Source organism: Scyliorhinus canicula, chromosome 18 (assembly GCF_902713615.1).
Source record: "Scyliorhinus canicula chromosome 18, sScyCan1.1, whole genome shotgun sequence".
Lineage (NCBI taxonomy): Eukaryota > Metazoa > Chordata > Chondrichthyes > Carcharhiniformes > Scyliorhinidae > Scyliorhinus > Scyliorhinus canicula.
In genome coordinates this window covers 25,703,914-25,720,908 of record NC_052163.1, presented here as the reverse complement: position 1 = coordinate 25,720,908, position 16,995 = coordinate 25,703,914, and the positions used below count along the sequence as shown (strand labels likewise).

Below are 16,995 nucleotides of genomic sequence, written 5' to 3'. Positions count from 1 at the left end.
GGAAAAAGCAGCCTTCTTGATTGCTTCCCCTTCCACAAACATTCACTCCCTCCACCACTGACGAACAGAGGCAGCCGTGTACCATCTACAAGTGCATTTGCAGGAACTCACCAAGGTTCCTTAGGCTGCACTTTCTAAACCCACGACCACTACAATCTAAAAGGACAAGAGCAATAGATGCCTGGGAACACCACTAGTTGGAGATTCCCCTCCAAGTCACTCAACATCCTGACTTGGAAATATTGTGATATGCTTGACTGCCGCAGGGTCAAAATCCTGGAAGACCCTCCTTAACAGCACTGTGGGTGTACATATACATCAGGGACTGCAGAGGCCGCACAGTGGTGACTGCTGCCTCACATAGCCAGGGACCCTGGTTCGCATCCAGCCTTAGGTGACTGTGTGGAGTTTGTGTGTTCTCCCCACGTCTGCGTGGGTTTCCTCCTTGTCCACTGGTTTCCTCCCAGAGTCCAAAGATATGCAGGTTAGTTGGGCCAGCCATGCTAACTTGCCTCTTAGTGTCCAAAGATGTGAAGGTTCGGTGAATTGGCCATGATCAGTGTGCATGGTTATAGGGATAGGGCAGCGGAAGTGGGCCTGGGTAGAGTCTCTTTCAGAGGGGCGGTGCAGACTTGATGGGCCGAATGGTCTCTTTTTTGCACTGCAGGGATTCTGTGAGATTCACGAAGCCAGCTCACTACCACCAAGAATAGGGGCAACAAGAATAGGCAATAAATGACTCCCACGTCCCAAAAATGAATAAAAATACACTTTGTGAAATGCTAATGAATTAGATAGAATACCATATAATGCAGAAACAGATCAAACAACCGAATATGATAGATGGATAGGCAATGTCACCATAAAATAATAAATGTTCAATTGATTTGTTTTCATTTGAGAAAAATTTATATGAAGAATCAATATCTTAGCAATTAAAAATAAAAAAATATAATTGTTTATGGCTCCCTATGAAACTTATATGATGCATTTAAAGGATAGCTTCAAGAAGAAGTTAATGAAAGTCTTATTTGAGAGTATTCCGAGTACGGCAAATACATTCACTTTTCCCCTATTTAAAAAATACCTTTGGGTCTCATTCAAACGGAAGATACCAGTTCCCAGGTCCAGACTGCTCAGGTCTAACAATATTAGCACCCCCAGCTCTCTCTCTCTCCCTCTGTATTCCGGGTAGTCGCCGACAAAGACAGCGAGCTGTGTGCATCAAACAGTCCATCTGCAGCGTTCTCTCTCCCGGTTCGGGATTCTCACTCCTCGTTGACCTCGACATGATGTACCCGCTGCAGATGGACAGAGATGCACAGCGCCCGCCCAGGACACGGCTGTGCCAGTCGGTCAAACTCACCCGGGGACCCGGAAAATTGGCAACCCAGGTTGCTGTCAGCTGACGAAGTAGGTTGGGGGAAGGTGAGCGATTGGGGGGATCGATACGAATGGCAGTGATCGATAAGCTGGCGATGGGAAGGTAGAGGTGCGGGTGGGGTTGAGGAAGAGAAATGGGAACACTGGGCGGCAGAGGCTGCTTCCTGGAAACTGATACATTTCCCGGGCTGTCAATTGCCCCGCGGACGGTGACGTCACTTGGATGACGCCATGCAGCGGCGGCTCTGTGGCGTCACAGTAGGGGCGGAGCTCAGAAGGGGCGTCACTGACCCCTCCCTCCACCCGGGGTCATGACCTGGGCTCAGTGTTCAGGACCGTGAACCCGCTGCCTTGGGTGAGAGCTCCCAGCAAAGGCGCTGTGTGTGAGTGCGAGCGCCTGGTCCTGCTCTACGGTGCGACGGAGGAGGCGCGGAAATACAATCAGCACAGTCCAAAAAAAAAACACACACACACACAGGAGCTTCTTTTTAAAGGACAAACTCGAGCAGAATCAGAATAAATCCTTGAGGTGTATCCATTCCTTCGAATGTGTCCTTTCTACAGAGGGAGTGGGTGGGAGGCCAGTTCCTCCTCCTGGTTTCTCTCCCCCCCCCCCCCCCCCCCCCAAACACTCGGCAACAACGGTAGTTCGGGGGAAGTTCGCAGAAATACAGCTTCTTTTCCCCTCACGGAATTAGGAATTTCTCCCAGGACACATAAATATTATCCACCCACAATCTTCCCACCCCCCTCCCAAAAAAAAATCCCCCCCCCCCCCCAACAAGGCAACATTTCTAGTGGCGGAAAGGCTGGGGGGTTGAGACAAAGGGAGCGGGGCTGCCTGGTCAGCGGGATACCAGAACCGGGTGGGGAGGGGAGGGGGGGAAGCGGAGAGGATCTGGAAAAGAGATTAGATTTCGCTTCTCCCTCATCAATTTTATGGTTAATGTCAAGCGGCTCCATTGTGGGAGAAAAGGCACGTCAGCTCGCCATAAATTTGTGAGCGAGTGGCAGCGCCGGGCGCATCTGTTTGACCGAGTTCATTCCCTCTCATACTGTATAGAGAGACAGGTAGAATCCTGTTTGAGCACCATCCATCCATCAGCAACCCGGGACCAAACACAAACCGACCAGATATTTACAGCGGAAACATTCTCCATCTGCCTTCTCTCGGTATGTCCATTTAAAAAAAAATGGTCTTATTTTTTTTCCATCGGGAGGTTTATAAATAAACACAATGCATGGAGCGCGGTGGGAAGGGGGAGCAGGGATGAAAGGGGCTATTATATATAAAACATAGGAGCGCGGTTTAAATGGTAAGATGTCCTAAAATCATTGACCGCACGGTCCTCTAGATAATAAGCAGTATAAACTTCTCATTAGAGTGTTTTTTTGCCTTTGACTCTAGTTTAAGGAATGTGAGGTTACCGATTCATGCTTTAATTGGAAATAGCTTTTTTGGGGGGGGGGGGGGGGGGGGGTCGGGTCAATTCAGAGCGACCGTGCTGGGGAACAAAACGCGCTCAAGCAGTTGAAATGTTGAAGTGAGGCAAGATACTGGATTTAGATTTCCTGGAATTCTGGTGGAAGAAATGTGCAATTTGGAACTGGATTTTTGAAGTAAATTATACATTTCATACATAATTGGTTTCAATCTGTTTCAGTTGGGAAGGCTAGAAGCAACCGAGCCCCCCCCCCCCCCCCCCCCCCCCAATATAATTTTGCTCTTTGCTTGGGAATTTGACAAGTTCCTTCGCTACTTAAATTAAACTTCAGCTTTCCAGAGCGGTGGTTTTGTTTGTCCTCGGAAAGACTGAAGGTGTTAGTGTGTGGAAACCGAAGCAATTGCGCGAATTTTCACATCTGGGCAGTTTTGCTGAGCTGATTTGGGAGGTTTGACGTTTATTTTTCTTTCGATTCTTGTCCCTCGAGTTTCTATTGCGGGCGGGATTTTATTGCATCGGGCACGAAGGCACAAATGAACCCCGCAATAAATTGATGCAGAACTAAACGCCTGGTGATTTATATATGTATATGTGTGTATGTGTTTTGAAAAACAAGATGCGGGCGAAAATGTAGTTAATACAATTCACACAATTACATTCATGCCAAGACCAACATCATGTTTTTTTTTTAAACTCGGGTTCCATCCAGGGTTGTCATCCGATACTGTTCTATTTTGCAATGTCATTCATTCCTTGTTCCATATATCCTATTTTTCTAAGTGTAAAAAAAAAACCTGACAAGGCTTCAGTTGCGGGATTACTAATACGTTGCCAATTAGATCTTGTTTTGCAGGCTTAAAGCAAATAGATTAAACTCTGGGGCTGCAGTACATTTAGGATCACAAAACGCCTTTTGTTTTTTTAATCAAATTATAGCAGAAATTGGAGTATTTTCCTTTGGTCATGTACAGATAGTCACTCGGTTGGCAATGGAGGAAGTCAAACCAGGCAGGCTTCTAACCCCTTTCTCTTGTTCCGCAGAATCGTTTTTTTATATATATAAAAAACAAGGTTAACATTGTTGAATAAAAACACATCTTGATTGGAGGCACATTACGGGGTGGAGGGGGGGGGGGGGGGGGGATGTATTTTTTAAAAAAGCAGAACATCTTTATTTATTTTATCGTGCATTGTGTCCTGAAACAATAAAAGAGAAAGAGGAACCTCAGTTTGAAAAGAGAAGCCCGCGCTCGGGGAACTGTTTGCGATGGAGGTTGCAATCATCAACTATCATCTTATTGTGTTCCCCTGACTAAAGGCTAGGTTGTTAATTGCTTAAAATGCAGTGGGTGCGGTGAATCAAAACAAAAAGCTTGCCGGATATAATGGATGTTGATTTCTCTCACCCCCCCCCCCCCCCGCCCCCAGTCCCCAGTGATTTTTTTTGTGGGGAAATGTAATAACAATGCGGCATCGCCATCTGAATCAAGCGGGATTCTGACTCCCGCTCCCCATGTAATTCCTGCCTGGCCTTCTGCATTTAGGTGAAAGGTGCAGAAGTGAAATGTGTGTGGTGTGATCGGTTTCGCTTCAGTATCAGTGCCGCTTGAAAAATAATGATCATTGCAACACGTGCATGGGGTTTCCCACTCACTGCTGTTGCAGGAGGAAAAACGCTTTGGGTTTAACATTAATATCGAGGTATATGCGTGTCTGAAGGAGAGAGAGAAAGCAGAGTGTGTGTGTGTGTTTTCAGTTTCATTCTAGGAGCTCCACGGTGTCCATGTGACGTTGCTGAATTCTCCCCCGAGTTAACCGGCTTGGGGTACACTTTAGATGGGAGAGTGAGAGAAGGATTGAGAGATGGAGTCTGTAGCGTCCGGGCGATACTGCTATGAACGAGGCACTCCAGACCAGCTTTGCCAGGGCCGCTCTGTGCAACCAGGCATCACGAGGGTCGACTTAGATTGCAAATCTGGCTTTATTGGATTGTCAAAAGAGTTAGCTTGCTTTTTTTGTGCCATTTTGCATCCGCTGCTTTGCAATTCACTTCATGTCGGTGCGTTTGTCTCTTTAAATAATACGAGAACTTCTTGTGACATCTGCACTCTCCCCAGGAATTGTGGAAAAAAATAGCGATCTATTACCCAAGCACAACAGTCCATGGGCGAAGCTACTGAACTCCGAGGTTGCAGACATTGCTTTTTATTTTAACATTTGAATATCTGACTGTCTTTACTGCACACTTGCAGAGGGAGAACAAATTGTGTCAATCCTTGACTCCAAGGCAGAGCTTAAATAGTATTAATTTGCAATGAATTGAGTTTTTATTCGGACAAATATGAGTTCCTCGGAACCCACCAATGAAACTCCACACTCCCTCCACGGCTTTGAACCATCGTGTTGGATTGAAATAAAACTCCTCTCTGTCTTTTCAGCCTAGAGATTTCAGTGAATATTCACACCACAGCCATGGCCACTAGCCTCTCCAGCCAGTTTCTAACGGGGGTTCAGTCTGTTCTGGAGGACTGTTCACTCTCTCATACTTTTTTTTTGCTATCTCGATCCCATTTCCATTTTTGCTCCAATCCACATTTCTCAAATAAAGACCATTTTGTGTGGTCTGTGTTTAACTTTGATCAATTGTAGATTTCGAGCCACAGCCTCCACGTTTTCCGATTGATAAGATCTGAAACCGAAAGTACATCCACCCAGCTCCGCGCCCGGGCCAGTTAACATCACCAGATTTACACCGTAAATAGCCTGACACCCCCTCCCCCTCCCCTCACCCACCCACCACCACCGTTCTGGCTATCTCTGCGGGTTGGAGTTTTAAAATGGGCTGTAAGTGGACTTGTGCAGACGATGCGAGTGATGGTTTTGAAGCTGCTTGTTTGAGGGGTGTGGTAGAATAACGTGTGCATTTTATATTCACACACACTCACATCCTTCCATCAAGAATGGTGGTGGGGGTGGAGGAAGGGGGGGGGGGGGGGGATGGTTGTCTGATATATGAGCAGCGCCTGGACCTTCTTCCATAGCGACCCCAGGCTAAAAGGACACAGTGACCGCCGGAGAGGCCTGCAATCTGAACCCAGTGTAGTCCTTCCAATCTCCGGGGAAGACCTCACCATGCGCCTCTCCTACGAACACAGCCCTGCGGCGTGGAAATAAAAGACCCGGGTAACTCAATGCAATATTAAAATAGCCATCTGCATGCAGTGTATAACATTTATTTAGATCGGTAATTAAATTCATTACAGTGCATAAATTCATCAGCGGATCGCAGTGGCTAATAACCACCTTACGTCTGAACATCGACTGTGTTTTCCTCATGTTGTTTGATAGTAAATTGATAATTAACAACTCGGACAAGTCATGAAATTCTTCTAGCTGAAATCAGTAACCCCCCTCCCCCCCCCCCCCTCGAGTGAACTCTCAGATTTACCCCCCCCCCCCAACCCAACCATCGTTTTCAAAAGTAGCCATCAAGAGAAAAAAGGGGTCTCTCTCGTCACTTCACTCGAAAATAGAAAGCGTGGCTAACCACTACAAAAAAACGGGTTTTGTCCAAAATGCATTTAAATATATTTTTAGAAAGTGACAGACCCTTCAGAAATAGCCACCCCAGTGTTGTAAAATAATGTTGAAATGAATCACCCGGGAATCGTTTTCAGAAATAATTCACAGCATGTGTCACTGCGGCTGAATTTCATTCTGAAGGTGGGTCTCGCCAAAATGATCGAGCGTCTTGAGATTTTATTCGGAAAACGCCAAGTCCGATTTAAAAATATATAAATTTGCAGAATATTCACAAAAGCCCAGCATTGGATTGCCCAGGTCTAATTCCGCATGTAATGGATGATTAGAATTTGGAAAGAAGAGCATTTTAGAAACAAAACTGCATCAGGCTTCCCAACCATTGTATCTGGGAACATAGAGGGGAGTGGTGTGGCAAACCTGATTGTGAGCAACTTGCGGATTAAAACAAAAACTATTTTGCACCAGTGAATTTAAAAGCGAGACTGCCACTTTGGTTTGAAGAGGGTTGAGGTTTATTTGAGGGAAGTGCTATTTGTGATTTAACAGACTCCAAGCGCCAGGAAACACACACAGGCTCGAAGTAATGAAATTTAACCATAAAGTTCTGAGTGTGAATTATCAGATGCGTTTAAATTTTCAATGGGACATTCCAAATATGTATGGCAGAGGAATCCGAGATTCGAAGCCACGTCGTGTTTATATATGGCCCAGAATTTGCCAGGGAGGGTGTATTAACTCCAGTTGCTTGCGAAAGCTGGCGGATCGTTCACTTGTCTCCAAACTTAGAATTAAATGCAACAATCAAAACGCGGGGGGGTGGGGGGATTCATGTCAGGGCAAGAGAGTGTTAAAGGAATCACAATTTTGATCCGTGCCTTGCAAAAAAAAACCCATATCCACACGATCTTAAATGTGGGAACCTCTTATCTGAAGTCAGGAAAATGAACGATCGCAGCGGCTCGGCTAACTGGGCCAAACGAGGTTTAAAATGGAGTTGATTCAGTGCTGTATAATGTATTCCCAGTGCACGTCTGCCATTCTCCCCCCCCCCCCCCCCCCAGACCCCCGAAGGGGGAATTTAAAGAAAAGTCCGAGAATTTAGCAGGGTTCCCGATCAACGATAAAACCTCCAGCTTAAAAAAATAAATCAGAAAGTAAATTCTGGCGCACTCTGCAGACCCATTTGTCAAATAAACAAGGGGAAGTTTAACTCAAAATGGTTTCACGGACGCCGAATATAGAGCCGTGAAAAGGCGATTACTATCTTTATTTTCAATCGTTTTGGCAAGTTTTTTAAAATTTCCACGCGCCTACAAGTTAGTAACTTCACGATACCGGTGTGTGAGAGAGAGCGCCATCCTACTATAAAGGGCCCCATTGTGCAAATTGTATTAGTTTTGTTTTGATAAAAAGCTGCTCCGAGTCTAAAGAAGGGAATGTCCGACCTTACGAGGTATTTGAGTTTTTATGTGTTTCTTTGATTTGCCGTTACAGTCACTTAGAACGTTAATACTAAGTACGAGCAGACATCTGGTTTACCTTTCAAACACTTTCCCTTTAATTGATGTTTAAAAGTAGTCGTTATGGCTATCGGTAGGTTTCAACTTGTTAAAAGCTAAAAAAAAAACAGATCCCTCCCCAACAAACAAAAAAAATTGCAGCACTTTTATGTGCTTGAAAATTTCTCTGCAACGCAACAGGATTAAAGAGAGCGAAACGATCAAACACGCGGGCTGAGCAATTCGCTGGGTGTAGACTGGGCTTCCCGTCCTTTCGAGCCCCGTTTACTTTTAACGTTTTTCTTCAATAAAATGCATCGTAATGAAGCAGCCCGGCCAATAGCTCCTTCCGTTTACGAGGGTGACCTCAACAGTTTCTAATGCTTCACAGATGCAGAACCCTATTAGAGAGATTTCTCACATTCGCTCAAAACTAGGTGGATTAAAGTTAGTCTCCTTTCTTCCGAGGCTCTTTTCTTTTTGCAATCGAGCTTCAAACCATATAGCAAACAGGCTGGCCTATTTGAATTTCTGTCATTTAAAAAAAACAAAGCGGGATGTTATTTCCTCCCCCCCCCCGAAATACACCATTTTCTGAAATTGCATTAATCTGGTTTCTGATGGTTAGGTTTCCGAATCAAACCTTAAGGATCGGTGATCACCAGAGATGGTTCTGAATTCATGAAGTCCGGTCTAAAATACACAATTGCTGCGGCAGGGAACTATAGATTTTGACACAGTTCGTGTCTATTTCTCTCTGCAGTCGCCACCCGTGTAGTCAATCTATACAAAGCTAAAATAGGCGTTTAGACTGAGCCTTGTGAACTATATATACACTGCAAAGTTTAACTATATATACACACTGCAAAGTTTAAATATATACAGTCAGTATAACATCGGCAAGTTATTTCCACTCTCAGATATAATTGAATACTACTTTTTACACCAGTAGTTTACTCCCTGTGTTCTCTTTATTATATAAAATTACTTTAAAAAAAAACAGCCTCTTGATTCTGTGCCTGTTCCCACCCCCCGGTTTGTTTTTTGCGTTTTCTCTTGCATTGCAATCATGTATATAGAGTAGCCTCCGGCCTCTGGTGACACATCCTCGTTCCGGTAGTTGGATCTGGGTGTAAGATCGAAGGAAACTGTCAGTCAGTGATGCTTCATTGATCACGCACAATCCTCTTTGCAGGACTTGCCTTCTTCAACAGCCATCAGTCATTTTGCATTAATTATCCTATCCGCTGGTCCTCCAAGTTTCAACAGGACTCCTCTGTGTACTGTTGGTGTAGAGAGAGAGAGAGAGAAAAGGAAGGGGGGGGGGGGGGGGAAGAGAAGGCAAAAAGGAGAAATTACAAGTTAGATAAAGGGGAATAAAGAAAATCAAGCATATGAAGAGGTTTACACACACACAAACGAGAAGACGGGGGGGGGGGGGGAGAGAAATGACAACACAAAAATAGAAAAAAAAATATTTTGAACCCACCTTGAGTTTGCATATTTCCCGTTGTCTCCAAACTCCTGCATTGCAGAATGAAGTCTGTCCAGGCGTTGCGAGCACACACACAAACACGCCATGTGTTTTCTGAAATGCACATTGCTTTTTAAACTTCCTCTTCGCGCCAGGCATGTTGTATTGCGTTTCTTCCCCCTCGCCGTGAACAACTGCTTATTCTTCCAACTTCGCCAGATCTCGTTTTGTGTTCCCACCTCCTTTTGCCCGAAATCATTTTTTTCATAAGCAGCAAACCCTGAAAACCGCCAGCTCTCCTCTGGACACAGTTGTCCCTGTTTTATCTTTCTGACACTCACCCTGACATATGTTAAATGGCTTTAAAGTGTTCTTCCATTCAGTGCCTTTGTTGCTTCCCTGGTCATTTCATTCTGTTGCAGTTGTCTTAGTGTTTCCTTCCTGGCTTTGGAGAAGTCTGCTATCTCGCTCCTCCTGCTTCCTTTCACAGCACCACTTTTTGTCCACTTCTGTCCCATTCGGACCTTTTCTTCCACGTTGCTTATCACACACGGCACTCTCTCTCTCTCTCTCTCTTCCTTCTGCAAATCGTCAGCCTCACGCTAGCACTTTTTCTTCCATACATTTGCTTCCCCCTCCCTCTCGCCTCACTCAGCATTTCTCTGTAAATATCACCTTCCCTCCCGCACTACAAACTCCACTCTTTCGGTCTTCCCTTTTCTGCTCTAGGGCCATTTGGGTCTCTTTGGAGGCCGCCGCGAAACCGTCACTCCCCTTTATACCTCGCTCCTGGCGACTCGTAGCGAGGGGCGCCCCGAAACCGTCGCCGCGCCCTAATTGCTTTTCATGCAGCCCGGTGCGGACTGGCCGCCAGCCAATCAGAGGCTTGTTTACACAGTTTGATTGACAGGAGTCTGGCGGGCCGCCAGCCAATGGGGGTCTTGTTTACACAGTTTGATTGACAAGAGCCCAGGATTGCTAGCAGTGCGTGCCTCATTGTACAGACAAGTTGTTGAAGCAAAGAAATCTTTTAGTGCTCGTGCTCAACTGCAACCTTTTCAGAAGTGTAGCATGTCACATAGCGTCCAGATAATTAAAAATTAGTATTTTTCTTTTTTTGTTGTTGTTGCTTTGTCACAATAAGGCAGTGTATACTCGGAATTGCAGTAAGTACACGTTTTTGCTACATATATACAGTGCAAGTCAAAATACAAACATTCTAAAAATTAAAATGTGTTACTTTAAGTGTGACCTAACGTATTTCCGTCTTTTGTGCTGCTGTTATTAAAGAAATGTGATCAATAAACTGCTCTTTTTATTCTGGTTGGGCAATGCCACCTCTGTCCTGTGCAGAAACGGAAGCATGAGCTCCGAGCGGGGGACGCTCTGCATGTGTATCCGCTCTCTGTGCTCTGTCGCCCGGCTGCATTCGTGAGAACAATGCGCTCTAATAAATAGCTCCCTTGCAGATAACAATTCACTTTGCTTCGCCCCGAAACACCTTCTCAAATGCTTCCCTTAATCCAAAAAAAAAATTGGTTGACAACGCAAAGTCTCTTGTAATGACCTTCATTTTTTTTTGTTTTAAATCGAGGCGAGGGAGCGGTCTGAGCTGGAAGCAGCTCGCTTCTCGCACTGGGCACGAGATATTTCATTCAAATTCACTGTTTGGAGAGAGGCGATCATTTTATTATTTTTTTTAAAAATCCTAAACGCACAGAAGCAGTAAGAACGAGACTTTCGCCGCTGTTTTTCTCGGCGAGAAGATAAACGTCTAGGTTTCAATGCTTGAGGCAGAGCAAGCTGTGCAGAGATAATAAGACGGGGAACACTGCAGGAAGCTGGTCATATTCTGCTGTGAATTGAGAGCTCGATTCCCCATATTTTTTGGGGAAAACGGGCATTTTACCCAATCCGGATCTAATTATTATTTTTTTTTAAATGTGCATCTGTGCTCCGTCGGTTAATTGCTTTTTTTTTATAGCCACTATTTTAAACTGCAACATCCGCTAGAGCGTGATAACTAGGATGCATAATGCAGTCCACATTTGGGGGTTGGGGGTGTGTTTCCTGGGTTCAGTGGCTTTATAAATAAAAACTGACTTTTGAGATCATGGAATTGATTTGAGAAATGGGGATAGGAGGGGGTCGCCACGTTTGATTTCCTCAACATTAACCGCCCCCGTTTAGCATTAAAAATATTTCACCCAGTTCTGGATGTAAATATCAGGGTGTTGTGGCAATGGTAATTTCATTAATGTCGAGATGGAAATGAAGGGGGGGGGGGGGGGGGGGTTGGTAGAGAGGGGAAACTGCTGAAAAAGAGAGGAGATGGATAAAAGACAAATGACGAGCATCCGAATGAGTGATAACCTCTCGCATGAAATTGTCGAGTGCACACATTGGGTGCGCGCTCGCCTTAATGCGGGGCACAGAAATGCTACCCTGCACAGAAAGGAAATGGTAAAGGGGGGGAAAAAGTACAGTATAAATTCTGTTGCACAAACCAATTCGTCTTCGAAACAGGGCCGCCTTTAATAAACATTTCATTGTTTAATCCTCTAAATGTCATGAGTAATTTATGTCCCCGGGAATCCGTGCGCTGAATGCAGCCTCTGAGTGCAGTATTCCGCTCAATTTCCTTTCATTGTTGGGCAGTATGTAAGTGTTAAGGTAAATTGGGGTGATTTATAAGGGAGACTGATTTTTCTAAATTATATCTATATGTGTTTTGTAAATGGACGCTGTTCCTTGTGTTGAAATGCACGGGCTGATTAGTGGATGTGAGTTTTTCCTCGAATTTCCTGTTCTCTGTCATTACAGTGGAGCTGGAAATGGAGGGACTTTGAGTGGACAAGACGGGGTGGGAGTTTTTACTCTGAGGTTATTGTACTTGTTGGTGCAGAATGGCGGCTGGGAGATAGGCAGGGCGAAGCCCGCGAAGTTGCTGTACCCTGGGATTTTGAAGTACAATGTGCGATTGATCGCTGTTCTCCCCCTCTCTTCACAATTCCCTTCTCTCTCTCCCTTCCTTTCTCTCCAGAGCATGGCAGACTGGACCGGCTGGATAGCCCAACATTCAGATGAGCTGGGATCCGTCTGATTCCCTCCCAGAGGCTCGCCTGGATTTGTGGATCTGTACATTGGGGGTGATCTCGGCTCGGTTATGGACGGCAGGGACTTTGCGCCTCCCCACCTCCTCTCTCATGCGCTCGGCGTGGAGGCGGCCAGGGAGCGGGGCGCCCTGTCACACCGAGCGGTCGGACGGATCGCCTCGAGCGGCCACAGCACCGCACCGCACCAGGCTCACTTCCAACCTGCAAAATACTTCCCCCCTCCCCTCCCCATGGCTACACATTCAGGTTAGTGAATCTCTCCATGAACTCTGTGTGTGCGTATGTGTGTACACAAGTCCGGGCTTGCTAGTCGAAATAAATAATTTTCTAAATAGCACTAAAAAATGTCCCCAAAGCATGGTCTGAGGCAGGCTTTTGTTAGTGTCTCCATGTCGCAGGAAGTAGCGCTGTTAGAAAATGAATCGATGTTTGTTAACATGACCAACTCGAATGTTCCTGGGATAATGCTCAGTTTGAATAGCAATGCTTTAGACTGTTAACACATCCTGATAAGCGCATTACATTCTGTAGGAAAGTAGTGTGTAAATCATATATTCAAATGCTGTTCTTCAGTACAAAGAGACTATAGTCACATTGGTAACCCAGGGTGTTCACATGGGGAAGTGTATTTTGAGATTGTAATAATGCAGGAGAAAGAATCAGGCCGTTAGTTTCTTGCATATTCTGCAGGAATGCGATAGTGCAACGCAATATTGAATGGATTCATTCAACAACAAAAAAGAGAGGGAGAAATGGGCCGTCACGTCCACTGTTAAGCGCGGTGGCAGTGTGTCTGTCTGCCGGGTGTGTAATGGTGTGGTGTAATGCTCGAAAATCCGCTTTGGAAAATGGTTTGCGAAGTGTGAGGGCGAAAATGTGTTCACTCGACAACCAAACGCTTGGTCAAGTGTTTCTGGTATTCTGTTAAACAAATACTGCACAGGCGTTCGAGCAAAGAGGAGGGGGGGGGGGGGGGGGGGGAAGAGAGAGAAATCTGCCTCAGATCCAGAGAGAGGAAACCTAAGGCCGATTGTTGGGCTTGGTTTGCACGCCATGTTCTCGAATGGAACTAATTTTACACACGCACACACACACACTCGCATCTATAAACGGTGCACCGTTGTGGAAGCGCAGGGTTCCACTGTCCCACTCTAAGTCACTTTCTCGAATTGAACATTTCCATTCATACCTCGCCGTACTTCACAAATGTTGCTCCTCGGCGTCCCTCTCGAATAGAGGCAGTAAGCAGAATAAAAAGGTTCAGTTCTTGTTCTTTTTTCACAGCAGATGTTTGAATGTCAGTGTTTCTGATTTTTTTTTAGTGATAGTTTCTAAGTGTATATTTTGGATCAAGTTTCAGGTTTAAAAAAAGAAAACACACCCACACACAGGGACAGACACACAGGGATACAGAGGCAGACGCAGATAGGCAGACGCAGACATAGAGACAGACACACACACAGGCACATAAAGACACACGCAGACATAAAGACAGACACACACACACACACACACACAGATATAGAGACAGACTCGCACACTCGGGCACCTACAGACACAGGAACAGACAGGCGCACACGAACACAAACCGCGTTCCTTTTTGTGCCGGTGAGTGCGAGATCCTCGGCGGGGCTTGGTAATATTTGTGAAGAAATAACCCCCACACCACTTCGGTCACTGCCGAGAATATTCAGTAAATTGCCACCTCTCCGAATTACAAACCACTCACTGCTACCTTTGCTGGCAATGACAAATTTGGCAGATGAATAATCCGTTTGGTCGGGGTTAGGAGTGTAAAAGATGCGGCGCGATTCCTCATGCCTTCGATAGGAAAATGCTTCAATTGCCATTATTGAGATAACCTGTAAAACCCTGGGCACCGTCTCCACGAGGAGGCTGCAGGGTAAGTTGGAGCGTTTCTGTGAGCCACCTGGAATTTAAAACCAGCATGCATTTCCACGCCATATATATTAAAACAAGTCATTTTCCATCCCAGGCTGTTTTAGCTCGGAGGCAAATCCTGAGCAGGTATTGCATTAGTGAAATGAAAAGGAAGCTCGTTACTTAGAAATATTTGGATTGATAGATCAGTGTTAAAAAATATTTAATACCTCACGATGCAAGTGTACCTAATGTGGCGACAAATTTGTCTTTGGAAATGGTCTAATTCGTGGGATGAAATCCCAATTATGAATCAGCAACTTTGGTTAGGGGGATTTGTCCAGCTTGCGAGGAATATTGAAATCCCCGCCACATTTGAGATTGCAGACTCGAATTGTAGAGTCAACGAAGTCATGGGAGTATGTGTGTGTTTTTTTAAAGCGTTTCGCTTGATGCACTTGGCACCGAGTCAAGACGTTTATTAATCTGACTACAATATAAACCAATCTAAGCAGGCAGACCCTAGATTTTCGCTGTAGTGACCCAGCGCTCGTCACTGATTAAAGTCAAATAGCTGTGTCCTTTTTTGACCAGTGCTTGTTACGGAAAGACGAGGAGCGAGTGGGGTCCGAACATTTTAAAGAGATACGAGTTTTTAAATATCCCATTGTTCATGCTTTCAACTAGCAATTGACCCTTGTATTGCGAGACAATAATTACATTACAACAAATAAAGCCGTTCAGAAGAAATACACTCGGTCATTAACACCGTGCAACAAGATAAAATAAGCGAAAACGCTTGAATTATCTATATAATCCTTTTTTTTTTACGTTGCCTCAATGTAGTTATCATTTTTTTAAAGTGTCACCAAACATGAATTAACGTTATTTAAAAAAAAACATTTTTAGATCCATATGGCAATAATGGTAAAAGCACCGAATAATATCTGGAAGGAAACGATATTAAATTTCTCCAAATGCTCAGGGAGCAAAAATCAATTGGTGTCCGCAGCTTTTTCACTCACATACTTTTCCAAGCGTTATTATATACGGTACCATGGAACCAAAGTGTTCAGGAATTTGCTCACGGTTTCCAATCCCACAGGGCCGTGCAGCCGATAACATGGAAATCCGTGACACACAAGGGAAGGGGAAGAAAGGGGGGGGGGGAGTTGAATTGTCCCGACTTGAAGTTATTTCCCATATTTTGCAGTTACCTGCTTGAGGGTCAGTCACGGCTCTGCATCCACCCCCTCCCCCCCCCCCCCCAAGATATCAATGCCTGATTGATTCCCACCCTCCAATAAGCGACCCAAGTGTGTTTTGCCATTCCTGCATGGAGTTTGCAGATATTTCCTCCAGAAATAGGAACGCTGTATTCGGAGGCGGGGATGTGTGGATTTTGTGCTACTGTTTCGCATGCGGTTCCTCCCGAAATGGAAAGCAGTGCTCTTTCGAAGGTGGAGGGAGGTTGTTTGCTTCAGTTACGTTTTCAGAAGTGATTTATTTGTGTTACACCTATCTTGGGTTGAAACACTGATCATTTCTCTCGCCCACTGGATCAATTGAAATGTCACAAATGAAACTGACCAAGAATTAAACTAAGTCTCCAAATTCAAAATTCGAAGTCAAGGGTACCCTGGTTTTTTAAAACACACACACACACACACAGGCGATCTGTCTTTCTCTGCCAGAAATGTACAGGAGGAACTTCAATGGCGTTTGGTTCCTCTGAGCAGAATTTCATCTTGTGTCCTTTCTCTATCTTTGACCATTTCTGTACTTGGTCACCATCCCCGCTAGCTTTTTGTTCAGGACGATACAAAGAATCTCATTTGTGTGTGTGTCTCTCTCTCCCCACACACACATAAACAAGACACCCTTCTCCCTGTCTGTACCTTCAATCAGCCTCAAGTCATTTGTCACTCCCGATTCCTCACTGGCCTCCCAACACATTGCCCGCTTGCAAAAAAAAAAGTTCCCTATTTTATTTGTGGAATTGCCTGTCAATAGAAAAGTAGATCAATATTTAGATAGTTTTATTAGGCAAATAGATTTATTGGACAGACAAGTCGATGGACGAGTTGATTTATTACTTTGATCAGATGAAATAGATAATGGCGAGATGCAGCCAGATAGGTGCGTTGGTGTGTGTTGTACTTATCAGAGAGGTGTGTACACAGAACGAATGTTTCATTTAAACCCAGCAGAAACAGTAATAGGCACAGGTATGTACACAGGCGGGCAAATCTCAATTAATATCACACCAGGATAGGTGGGAGCTTGTGCAATATATTTGCTTAGAAACATAGACGTTTAATGATAATGAAGCTGGATTTTAAAATCGTGGCGGTTGATTAGATAAGTATACATTTAGTGTCTACGTAGTATGAAACTCGTATAGATATGATCCATTTGGACGGACTGTGTTTGACATAACTAAGAGAGTTAAACAGGTACTTTACTGAGTCTGGAGATTCCAGGCCCTCCCTCCCCTCCACCCGGTAGATTTTCTCAATCGTTGAGCGATTGGGGACGTTAAATAGCCTGACCCGATCTTTCTCCATTTGTATTGTCACTGATTTGTTTTTTGACCAATCTCTTACCCTAACCGCCCAAATCTTCAGCCTCTTTATTTTCAAATTTACAAAAAT

At 44.8% G+C, this 16,995-nt stretch overlaps 1 protein-coding gene and 1 long non-coding RNA gene across 3 annotated transcripts in view; one reads left to right on the top strand and one right to left on the bottom strand.

Moving 5' to 3' along the window:
* Positions 1-8,433: 8,433 nt before the first annotated feature.
* LOC119953354 lies at positions 8,434-10,136 on the bottom strand. Its single transcript, XR_005458005.1, has 2 exons — positions 9,360-10,136; positions 8,434-9,153 (listed from the first exon to the last, which is right to left on the bottom strand). It is a non-coding gene; the product is annotated as an uncharacterized LOC119953354 (long non-coding RNA).
* Positions 10,137-10,323: 187 nt separating this feature from the next.
* bahcc1b (BAH domain and coiled-coil containing 1b) overlaps positions 10,324-16,995 on the top strand; it is a 274,089-nt gene continuing 267,417 nt past the window's right edge. The window contains exons 1-2 of one of the 2 annotated variants that reach the window (XM_038777299.1): positions 10,324-10,510; positions 12,388-12,706. In XM_038777299.1, coding sequence (XP_038633227.1) covers positions 12,511-12,706 — 196 coding nt within the window. In that variant the 5' untranslated portion in view covers positions 10,324-10,510; positions 12,388-12,510. The remainder of the gene's footprint in view (positions 10,511-12,387; positions 12,707-16,995) is intronic. The other variant, XM_038777298.1, reaches the window with a different exon arrangement.